Raw genomic sequence first — 12,019 nt, forward strand, 5'->3', positions numbered from 1 at the left:
GACATGCTGCATGAACATGAATATGTTTAGGATGGGATGTAAAATCAACTTTGCACTAAACGTAATACCATAGGTACATATGCTGGTCTGACAGTAAACAATGGAGTTGAAACTACCTTCTATTGAAGTCGACAGATAATTTATATAAATGTTCCTATCTTGATTTGAAAACAAAGCTGTAAATGAAATGACACAACCTATATTTTGACTTTATTGCATTCTACATGCTATAGATTTAGAGAGAGAAAACTATGCCATTGAGCGGAAAATGCATTTAAATCCTTAAAAACTGCTTTGAAATCTCAACCACTGGCAGCATGACTTTAATGTTTAATGTTAGCATGTGTTTTAAAATTGCTTTTTAAAAAATGTGTTTTAAATTTGTATGTTTGTTTTTAATGTTTTTTATTGTTGTAAACCGCCAAGAGAGCTTCGGCTATGGGGTGGGATACAAATGCAATAAATAAAAAAATTAAATAAATCATGTTTCTTACATTTGTTTAAAGATCAGGTAATTTTTCTGGAAATGTATCTTCTATAGATGGGTCTGAAAACCCATACATGGCTTTGAGAAATCTGATCTGTAAGTTCCAGATGCTGTTGGACTCCAACTCGCATCAGACACAGCCACCATGTCTGACAGTCAGGGATGATGCGAGCTGTAGCCCAGCAATATTTCGAGGGCCAGACATTCCCTACGTTTGAGCTAGAAGACCCATGTTGGGATGGTCAACAACAATCTGATTCTCCACAGCCTCTATTTGTCATATGAACATCACATCACATTGTGATTGCAGCCCAAATACCAAGCCCTTTTTTGCAATACCTTGGTGGGGGGGGGTGAGGACTAGCAACTTTTCCATAGACTTACTGTTCCTTGCTTCTAGTCCACTCCTGTCCACAATGTATTCACTCTCATACTGGGTAAATGCAGGGCAACAGAAGTACGAAAATGGCAACAAGAACAGTTAAAGCAATTATGGCAGTTTAAAAATAATCAAGTGATAGATATTGAGGGATTTTTGCTGTCACCTTTCTGAGAGCCAGTTCACACAGCAACGGCTGCCCTGCTATTTTCTTTGCATGACTAACCTCAGGGCTGCAATTGGCAGGAGAGAAGAGGACCATGAACTGATGTGTCTGCTTCACGGCAGTTTTCAAGATGGGGGCAGTACTTTTTAGAGGCACTGTGATCACAGAACCCCTGCACAGTGTACTAGGGTTGCCAGGTTCATGGCCTGAGACTGATCCTGTATCTTTAGGCCAAGTGTAGGTGTTCTTGCAACCCTGTAATGGGAAAAACCACAAGGTGGAATGCTCCCTTTCCCCCTGCACAACTTTTAAAGATACAGAAGACCTCTTGGAGGCCAGGCTCGGCCTCCAAGAGGTCTTCTGTATCTTTAAACACTGTGTAGGGGGAAGAAATAATTCCACTTTGTGGTTTTTCTCATTACAGAGTTGCAAGAACACCTGTACTTGGCTGACTTTCTCTTCTCCTAAAGATACAGGATCAGTCTCAGGCCATGAACCTGGCAATCCTATAGTGTACCCATGTATACCACCAGATCATACATTATACTTCTCCATCAGGGTACCATTCACAGACAGCAGCCGTTTTCAGATCAGAGTAAGTCTTAGGAGCACCTGTATCTCACTGGATTTATACTACTGCTTATATAAACCATTAAATGCGACTAGATACTAGATACCTATGCCACACACACAACAACCTTTCCTTAAAAAGTGCCTTTTTGTCTTTAAAATGGGTTATTGTGAGGTATAAACCCACCTACAACAAATGCTCTTTAAATACATAGGGTTTTCTTATATTTAATGTGTGACGTATTCAAGAGCAGGCTTTTGCAAACAATTCTTTGCTCTTATATCTTATTGAAATCTGAAATGGTGCCGCTAGGGTTTCTTTCCCGTTCACATGATCATGCTCCCATGTGAGAATAAAAAATCAGCAGGAAAGGACTGTGTAGATCAGCCTGTGTTGCCTGTAAATACAACACTGACAATATCTTGAAGTTTGGCAGTACTTTGGCCTTGTAGAATATATTGAGTGGCATTTCCTCTCATTAGGCATGGTAATCATGATTTATTGGCATGAGGGAAGGGGTATATTCCCTTCTGTACATCCCATTCTCTTCCATAAATAAAACGCTGATGGCATTTCCCTGGAAATATGGCAAAAAGCATTAACCTGGTTCTTTCTCCCAGCACACATGGACATTTTAACAATGGATTAGAAATTAAAACAGAAGGGTGAATAGTGAAAGAACAATCAACCTTGGACTCTTTTATAGTAAACTGTTCCAGTGTGATCTCACAGATACTTTAAAAAAATATTCCATTCTATATCAAAATTAGGCACATGCCTTTTCTTTCCATGAAGAGAAGAGCAAAGGGGACACAGTAAATTCTGCCAGCATCAACAGTTTCTCTCTGGTTTTTCATGTAAGGTTAGACACCAAACACAGCATCTTTCATTGGTGACAACAGAGGTCTGATTTGGGAATTTGGTTGTAGTCATGGAATGAGTGACATCACACTTGGGTCAGTTACCATGGAAGGAACAAAAATGTCTCATTTGTATTGCTTTAAAATGTACACAGTAAATATGTATATTAAAAAAAATACATTAATACATTAATCTTGCGGTGTCGAATCAACTAGAAGGTATGTATGATGCAAGGCTTTAGCAAATGAGATCTATAGATACAAATTTCACTGCAGAGTTAGGTTTTAGACAAATGTCTCTCTCTCTTTTAAATATGTAAATCCTACACTGTAGGGTTTTTTCCCTTTATTTGTTTATTTATTTGTAGTGGTAGAAAATGTTTTGAACACTTGTCTGTGAACATGAGCCGACAGTTCATTACTGAGATCCTCAGAATGGCAAAAAATTTGCAATGCAAACAATTAGTACTGTATGCCAACTCTGCAAAAAGCCCTAACACACACACACACAGCCTCAAAACAAGAGGCTTTGCTGTACAACCTCAGATAGTCTTCCTGGTCTCCATGTACCGTTTGACACCGTGACAGCCAAGTGCCTCTAGCCCGGCAATTCCTACATACCAAGCTTGTTGAATTGGTTAGAATGCCACAGGAAAGAGTCTACAATGCTAGCAGCACACAACCATCAAATCATTTTCATATTGAACCTGCGTGGTCCTGGAACCTCCCCTTCTACCACTGCGCCATTGTTTTTACGGGGGACGTACTCGAGGTCAATGCTGGTTTTATGCTTGCCTTTCCCTCGGCTCCACACAAAAAGTAGTAAGAAACAAAATAAAACCACCCCGAGGAATGTGAAGCAGCCCATGGCTGTCGACACCAGTATTGTCTTAAGGTCCAGGGAAAATGTATTCATATTGGTTCCATTGGAACTGGTTTCATTGGAATCCGTCATGTACATAGGAGTCCTGTTGGCATAAAGGAAACGATCAGAGGCAAACCCTTTGACGGTGAGGGTGGCTGATGAGGTGTCGTTCCCAGCAGCGTTGCTGGCAACACAAACATAGATCCCACTGTCTTGATCTTGGGCAAACCGGATCTCCAGTGTGCCATCTCCCAGCACCGTAGCTCTTCCGTTTGATTTTGTGGTGACCAGTCTCCGTCGCGGTGTCAGCCAGGTGATGGTTGGTTGAGGGTCGCCATCTGCATTGCACAGGAGCTGTACCGTTTGGCCTTCCTCTATCACCAAGTATTGCAGCTTCTTGTCACGTATCCTGGGCTTCTTGCAAGTGAAGTAGAAAGAAAGGGCAGTGCTGTGGAAGTCTTTGAATGGCCTCTCTTTGATGCTATCTGGGCCAGCACACATTGGTTGCTGGCCGCCAAACTGCAGCATAGGCTGCCTTTGTAATATCCAAAGCAAGCGGCAGTCACAAGCCAGTGGGTTGTTGCTTATACAGAGGATTTCCAGGGCTTTGGTGGAATGGAACACACTCTCTTCGATAGTTTCCAACAGGTTTTGGGATACATTAAGCACCCGAAGGAATCGGAGTCCTTGGAAAGCATGGGGCTCAATGGTACGCAACTGGGCCCCAACTATGTGAAGCTCCTGCAGGCGCACCACATCTCCAAGCATGTCTGATTCAATAGTGCTGATGGGATTGTAGGAGAGATTCAGGTGGGTCAGGTAAACCAGGTGCTTCAGAGCAGAATAAGGTATGGTGGACAGGTTAGAATTGGTGATGGAGAGAGAAGTGAGGTTCAGGCCATACAGGCTGTTGGTAGGAATCATGTCCAGCATAGGCCAATAGTCTATTTCCAGGTTTTTCAGGTGGAACAATCTCTTGAAGGCATATGCAGGCAAAAGGTTGATATTGAGATGTCTCAGATGCAGGCTGATGAGGTTGTGAAGGTGGGAAAGGGCTTCTGTTGGTACAGCTGTTAGGTTGCATTTTTCCAGACTGAGCTGCTCCAAGCTAAGCAGTCCACTAAAGGCCCTGTGAGAGATGTAAACCAGATCATTGTCCCCAACCTCAAGAGACTTGAGGTTGTGCAGATCCTGGAACATGTAGTCCAGCAGAATGACAATCTTGTTCTCACTGATATCTAGCTTTGTTAAGTTTGACAGGCCAGTGAAGACCCCTAAAGGGACCAGCTTCAGACGGTTTCCTTTCAATCGCAAGGAACGCAAGTTGAACAGATTGTTAAAGGCTCCAGGCTCTACATTGGTAACAATGTTGTCACTGAGATCTATCTCCTCAAGCAGAGGGAAAGCTGTGAACTCCTCTGGGTAGATGCTTTTCAGCCTGTTCTTGCTAAGATCCAGGATTTTAGTCTCAATGGGGATGCCCTCAGGGATAGCAACGAGGCGCCTCCGGTGACAGCTGACAGACTTGTTCTGTGCTGAGCACTCACAGCGTGCTGGGCAGCCTATAGTGGAGCCCATGACAATTAGCAGCACAGCCAGACCTAGAAATGGCTGCCAGCATGATATGGCTGTGTGAAGCATGACTCCACGGATGTTGTCTAATCCTCCGTCACAGGCCTGCCAAGAAAGAGAGGAAAGAAGAAAAAAGGAGAGTTAGCTCAGCCTAAGAACAGCTTCACTCTCTCTCTAAGGTAAATCTCATTCATTTTCAGTGAAAACAACTGCAACAAAACCTTTAAGCTTGTTTCCCCCTGAGTGTGTGCACCTGCAGTGCCATGCACACACAGAGTATGTTTTTCTGAACTTTAGGGATGCACCTAAATATTGGTTTGCCCTCAGTCCTCCCACTTTCTCCACAAGAGATGTCTAAACTAAGCATATTGGCAGAAAAACCTTCTACAACCTTGGCCTTCCAAAATGTTGTTGAACTCCCATTTCCCATCAGCCAGAAACATCTGGAGGACACCAGGCTGGACAGCATTGGACCAGAGGTTTAGTAGCAGCTTCCATGATTTTTAGGCCTTATTTGGTATATTGTTAACAGGTCATGGTTGTTGGTTATATTACTTCACAATGAATTACGTTTTTTTTTAAAAAAATACCTAGCATAATAATGCTAAGAATGCAGAAGTGTGTTATGTGTAGTATCCTTATGTTAATCCTTATAACAAACCCACAATGTAGGTCAGTGTTATTTCCCCCCTATTATAGGTGGGGAGTCAAAACTGAGAGTGAATGGCTTGCCTAAAGCATCTAGTGAATTCATAGCCGAGGTGAGAAACAAACTGTGATCTGGACTTCCTGATTCTTGGGCCAGTCTCTTGACCACTATGTCACACCACTGATTTTGTTTTTTGTCTTTAGGCTGCCATTCTGCCAAATAGCACTCAACAGAGACTTGCAAAGAATGAAATAGAAAACAATAAATAACACATTCAGTAAGAAGGCATTGCATTATAATCACAGTTGAGAAGCGGTATAATAAAAACAAAATGGGTAATTCATTCCCTTGCCATGGCTTTTGCCTCCCCCTCCCACACATGCTCAGTTCTCTGATTGCCGACCTGCTCACTAACTGGCCCCTTCCCATACAAAAAAATAAATAAATCTGCATATGCATGCATTGCTACACATACATAGGAATAGATTGGATCATAGCTATTTTTTTTAAAAATCACAGGGAAACCTAACAGACAATTCAACCAACATTATGACTGTTTAAAAGCATCCGATTTACACTGTCAGCAGTGTTCACCTTTCCTCCCAACAACCATGAGATCATAGCAGACCTGTCAATCAAGCTCTCTCATATCTAATCTAATACATTTATGATGTTTTCATTCTTTCCATTCCTTGCTTCCAAAATCGGTCTACTTGATGAAAGTAGTGTGTGTACTGTGAAAGTACTGTGTGGGTAATGAAAGACTGAATGCTTCACTTAGGATCCCATCCCTGTTGGGAACGAACTGTTTGTAGTGCTCACTGTGAAGCAGAAGCAGCTTGCCCTAGCTTCAGATGGGTTGTTGTTACTTAAAATAACATAGAAAAATGCATTGTATTAAAGAAAATTGCTTTGCAGAAACATATATATTAGGCTAAATTAAATACAAACGTGTATATTAGGAGAAATTAGCTGATGAATTTCCATGAGGACTCAAACATAAATCACAAGCTGATGCAGAAATGTGGAGAACTGAACTTAAGATTGGAAAAATGAGAAATGGAAATGGAAAGATCCACCCATCCTGAGATGGTACCATGAGGTCATCAGCCAATTTTTGCAAGCAGACTGGATGGATATCCTAGCATAAGGAGAAGTTGTAAAAGGATTATAAAAAGAGGAGAGAGAAAACTAGAAAATAAACGAGTGAGAGCATCTGACACAATTAACTCCAGTTGCGTCAACTGAAGACGAGGCTTTGAAGAGCAACTCCCCAGACAGCAGACAGCAGGATGGTCTGCCTGTTCCATTCAGGCACCTTGCTGTGGAATAACCAGAAAAGATCCAGAACTTGCTTCTGTCTGAAGATTGGCGGTTTGGCAATCCCCCTTTGCTGAAGGTGCATTTTAGGTTGCAATGAGGCATCTCTGAAGTATCACCTGATGTGGCTGAAGCCTTATCAGCAATTGTTTAGTTGTTGTATGGGAGCTATGTGGGCATTTCCTTTCTACTTTTTTTTTTTAAAACAAAATGAGTTGTACTGTATTCCTTTTGTGATCTGGATTTCTGTTTCTGCTTACATGATTTGTAGAACTCTAGTAAACCCTCACACTAACCTGTGTCACTCCTTACATCTGCATTAAACAAAGTTCACATACATGTAACTTGCATACGTTCATACTGATCCAGTTACATTTGTCCCTTCCTTATTTTCTTTCCCATCATCCAAATGTAGAAAGATTTGGTGTATAGGCTTGTCTTTTTTTGCTGAACGGACAACAGCAAATAAATAAAGCCTAAGAACATTTATGACTTATTAAGCAACCAATCCTAAGAGATTTACTCAAAAATAAGTTCCACTAAGTGAGACTTACTCCCCAGGAAATTCATTTAGGTTTGCAGAGTAAGCTAGAAAATAAAAGTCTTACCATGATAATTATGCAACCCACGATTACTTTTCCAGTATTTGAACTTTGAACCCGGTTCATTCTATAACTTTTTATAATCAAAGATTTCCATTAACTTGTATTAAGCAGAATAATACGAAGACTATGTTTAATAAAATATGGTACAATGAGTTCTACCTCCCTAGAGCTTCAGCCATATCATGGAAAATAAAACTTAACACTGAGGTTAGCAGGCGAACTATACAAAAATACCATCACTATGCATGAACTGAATGCAAGAAGAGCCCTGTTGGATCAGACCAAAGACCTATCTTGCCTGGCATCCTGTTTTCCAGATGCCTATGGGAAGCCCACAAGTAGGAAATAAGGGCAATAGCACTCATTATTCTGCAAAGAAGGTCAATGGAAGGTGTTAGCACAGGAAATGAAGAGAAGAGAATGCCTCTAAAGTGTACAGGTAGTACCAAATGGTTTATTAAGGCTCAATGCATTTTGACCCAAAGATCCTTCCTCCAGGGCAACTGAAGCAGTTTCAACACAGGAAGGCTTTAGTCTTATAAATTCATCAGATAGACTAGAAGACTATTTAAGCAGTTCCCCTGTTGAAACTGGTTGAGTTGCCCCTGAGAAAAAGTCTTTAGCCAGCATGGATATTCACATTCTACCATGTTAAATTGAAAATAACCCCCATGCCATTCTGCTGCTTCCCATAAGATCATTTCAAAACAAAACCTTACAAAACTTACAGTCCTGAACTCAGAAATGCTTGCTTAACAACCCTCTACATTTTTATGGTGATACACAAAACACTCAGAGAGAATCTAGAGTTCAAAGTGTAAAATGAGAGGGGGGAAATCCAGACTCCTGTTGGACTTTTTTCTGACAGTGGTCTCATAATTTGTTGAAATTAATTAAAAATCATCCATGCTCACAGAGTATCTGTAATGCTATTACTGACCTTGCCCCGTACTCTGACCTTCATGTTCTGCAGTTTAAAAGTTTAAAAAATGCATGACTGATTTTTAATTAATTTAAGAAATCTGACATTGGAGTCTATGATAGAGCAGACATGCTCAGTAAGAACCAACTGTCAGTGTTCTAAAAGCCAGACCAACAGTTGTTTGGCTTGCCTAATCAGGGAGCCATAACTACGCCAGGCATTTTTTCCACTTTGAACAGTCATGGCTTCCTCCAAAGAATCCTGGGGAGTGTAGTTTGTGAAGGGTGCTGAGAGTTATTAGGAGACTCCTATCACCCTGGCCAGAGTGGTTTAACAGTCAGCCCCTCTTCTGTGAGGGGAGTAGGGTGTCTCCTAACAACTCTCATCCCCCTTCACATACTATACCTCCCAGGATTCTTTGGGGGAAGCCATGACTGTTTAAAGTGGAATAAATGTCTAGTGTAGATGTGGCCAGGGACAGCTTTGGTGTGAATTTGGGTGGGAATCTACATGAATCTGCTGTAGAATAAAAAGGTGGGGGAAACCCCTCAAAATAATGCTACTGTTAACAATATTTTCCTTTTGGAAAGGAAAGTGGCTTTCCCTCCGACCAGTAACTACCTACCCAATCTCCTCCCCTCCTCTGCCTCCCCTCCCCCTTCTTCTCTACCCATACCCTTCCTTCCCTTCCCTTCCCCCTCCTCCCCTCTCATTTTTCCCATTACAGTGTTGCAAGAACACCTGCACTTGGCTGGCTTTCTCTTCTCCTAAAGATACAGGATCAGTCTCAGGCCATGAACCTGGCAGCCCTAGTTATGAGAGGCAGATTATACTACCATTCCACACAGCATGTCCATCTTTGGCAGGTGCTGAATGCTGCGTGCATTTCACAACAAAGTATTAGGCTGACCATGTGCTCTGCTTTACAGAGGACAGCCCTCCATTTTTAAGGGCTGTCAGAGGATTGTCCTGTATTTGAAGGAAGAGCAGGAGCCTTGAACTTGCCCATAAACAGCTGACTGAGCAAGCGCACAAGTCACCTGGTGCTTTCCCCACTGTGGTGAAATGTTTTGTATTTTTATTTAAATGCCTGAAATTATGTCTAAATGTGTATCTATATATGTGCAAATTGGTAATTTTTGGTGATGCAAATTCTCTTTTGGGGCAGTGCATAACTTGCCACTCTAAAGAATATTCACTAATAGGCAAAAAAAAAATAAACCCTTGCGGTTTAAGAGCCTATCTATAGGCAACAGATATCTCTATCAAACTTTAAAAGGCAGGGAAATTGGACAGCTATAGTGGATGCACCAGGGGAGCAGGAGACCTGACATCCTCTCTGAGAAATTGTACTGCCCTACAAATTTGTCAAAATGCAAACACAATTTGGGTTGGTTTTTCACAGTCCAATCTTGGTTGCTGGGCCTGGCAACCAAGAGGTCTTTTGTATCTTTAAAAGTTGTGCAGGGGGAAGGGAGAATCCCACCTTGTGGTTTTTCCCATTACAGTGTTGCAAGAACACCTGCACTTGGCTGGCTTTCTCTTCTCCTAAAGATACAGGATCAGTCTCAGGCCATGAACCTGGCAACTCTACTCATAACCACAAGAATACACCTCAGGAGTGAGTTGCCCAGCTGCTTGATTCTGCCCCTGAACTTCTTTAAGGAGAAATTGATAATCGTGGCAGGTTGTGTGGTGGCACTCTGATCTAGCCTGGGAACACGAATGAAGTGTCTCCTTTATTATGTGACCCTGAGAGGAAATTTCAACACTGTCTGGGAAGAACAGACTGCTGAGACTCATTTAGCCCCCACTTCCTTTTTTCAGCTGAAGCCTTGCAAGCCAAAGAATTGCTGCAGAAGTCCAGCTGTGTCAAAAACTCACCAAGCTAAACTTCACTTCATTAGGAATTAAGTTACCGCTGAAAATCTATCAGGCCCTGTGATTTGGGCCTTCTGATCAAAGGAGCTTTTAGCCACTCTGATCATTACTTTCAGAATGCAGCCTGGGAGGCTAGTGCTTTCATACTGATACTTCTGCTGTGCCGGGAATTCATTTCCTATCTCATCCATCTAATATATGAAGCTGAAAGTAAACAGGTTCAGAGGAAGAGGAGCACACCCCACCTCCTGGAGTGCTCATTTTAGTTGCAAAAGTGTGAAAAGCTCGACTGCAGGCATCTACAATACATTACACCACCAACAACAAAAACCCTCCTAAGTACTGCAAAGTTGATGATAAAAGATGACAAGAAGGAGTTCTTTACTGTAGCTTGTTTGGATTAAAAAGGGGGACGATGATTTATGGTAAGTATTGAAGAGGATTCTGATTGATCCTGAACAATTTTGACTGCCATTCCCTGTAAGCAGGGGGGTCATGTAGACAATAGTGAATAGCACTGCTGTAATAGAGTGAATATGTGCCAAGGATACTGATATCGCAGGAATGCATAGAGGAGGGTGGTTGATACAGGGGGCAGCGCATCACTTTAGCACTTTAGCATAGAACAATTGGATGAAACTGTTGCCATGGTCATGATGAATGTGGGAGTATATATCTGTCTGTAACTGACCATCATTTTAGTTGAGTTCTGTACTTTACTCCAGCTAAGCGCTTGGCTGAATAAAGGACCTTAAACCAGGCTTTGGCTTCATTCTTAAGTCTCCTCCAAAAAGAACCCAGTCGTAAATTCCATGACATTCTTGGTGTTAGAAGTGGGATCGAGGATCTCCTGTCTGGGTCACCCTGAAGAAGGGAGGTCGGAGCGGCGGACTGTCCATACCCCAAGAGGTAAGAGGACCTCAGTTTTGATCAATCCTCCCGCTTAGCTCCCAACTCCAACCCCCGGGACTCCTGGACAGGCGGTAAGAACTTCCCACCGTTTATCAAAGCCCCTGCATTAAGGTTCCTTTCCCAGTTACACCAACACTCATGACGAAGGGTAAACAGTCCCATTGTCTCTGGTTTGGGTGTTAGGATTGGTTTGGAGGATGTCCTAATGAGCCGTGACTGAAACTGGTACTGTTCCAACTTTTTCTCTCCGTCTGCTAGGGAAGCCTGGCTTTCTAAATTGCTCTTTTCCACCTCTTGATCAGTTTCAGCTCCGGACAAAACATGGGTGGAAGTGTGTCTTGTCATAGTGGGAAAACCCCTCTGGGGTACATGTGCCGAAATTATGGAACATGTTTGGGTCCAAAAACTGGTCAAAAGCTGGCAATGCTGGCCCACAGGTGGAATGGGCTGGAGCTCCAGCTTCTGGAAAAAGTCACTTTTGACATGGACAAGCTCATCTACTTACGGGGAATATTGGGGGGGGAGAAGCCTAGGCAGATGGATTTCTGGTTCTTGTGAGACGAGGTGGCAAAGTGCAGGAAGCAGAAATCTATAGTTGCAAGTCTTCAAGACTCTAACAAAAAGTTAAAAGCACAACTGGAGGGGGAAAAAAATCAATAGAGAAAAAGAGAAAAAAATGAAAAGAAAAATGCATGCCAATGTACCTTGTAGCCCCTGTGCCCCAGCTTACTAGCCACCGCCCTTGCCACCCTATAATGAGGAACTGGAGAATATTTTGGATACATGGGCCCCCAAAAAATGCTATTTTACAGTCAGAGCAGGCACAGCCT

The 12,019-nt window shown here is 42.3% G+C and overlaps 1 protein-coding gene across 18 annotated transcripts in view; it reads right to left on the reverse strand.

Moving 5' to 3' along the window:
• Positions 1-1,512: 1,512 nt before the first annotated feature.
• The window catches only part of LINGO2 (leucine rich repeat and Ig domain containing 2), a 982,977-nt gene continuing 972,470 nt past the window's right edge, over positions 1,513-12,019 (reverse strand). For 16 of the 18 annotated variants that reach the window (XM_061631549.1, XM_061631628.1, XM_061631608.1 and 13 more), the window contains one exon: positions 1,513-5,005. In XM_061631549.1, coding sequence (XP_061487533.1) covers positions 3,149-5,005 — 1,857 coding nt within the window. In that variant the 3' untranslated portion in view covers positions 1,513-3,148. The remainder of the gene's footprint in view (positions 5,006-12,019) is intronic. The other 2 variants (XM_061631677.1, XM_061631685.1) reach the window with 1 other exon arrangement.

Source organism: Rhineura floridana, chromosome 1, assembly GCF_030035675.1.
Source record: "Rhineura floridana isolate rRhiFlo1 chromosome 1, rRhiFlo1.hap2, whole genome shotgun sequence".
Classification (NCBI taxonomy): domain Eukaryota; kingdom Metazoa; phylum Chordata; class Lepidosauria; order Squamata; family Rhineuridae; genus Rhineura; species Rhineura floridana.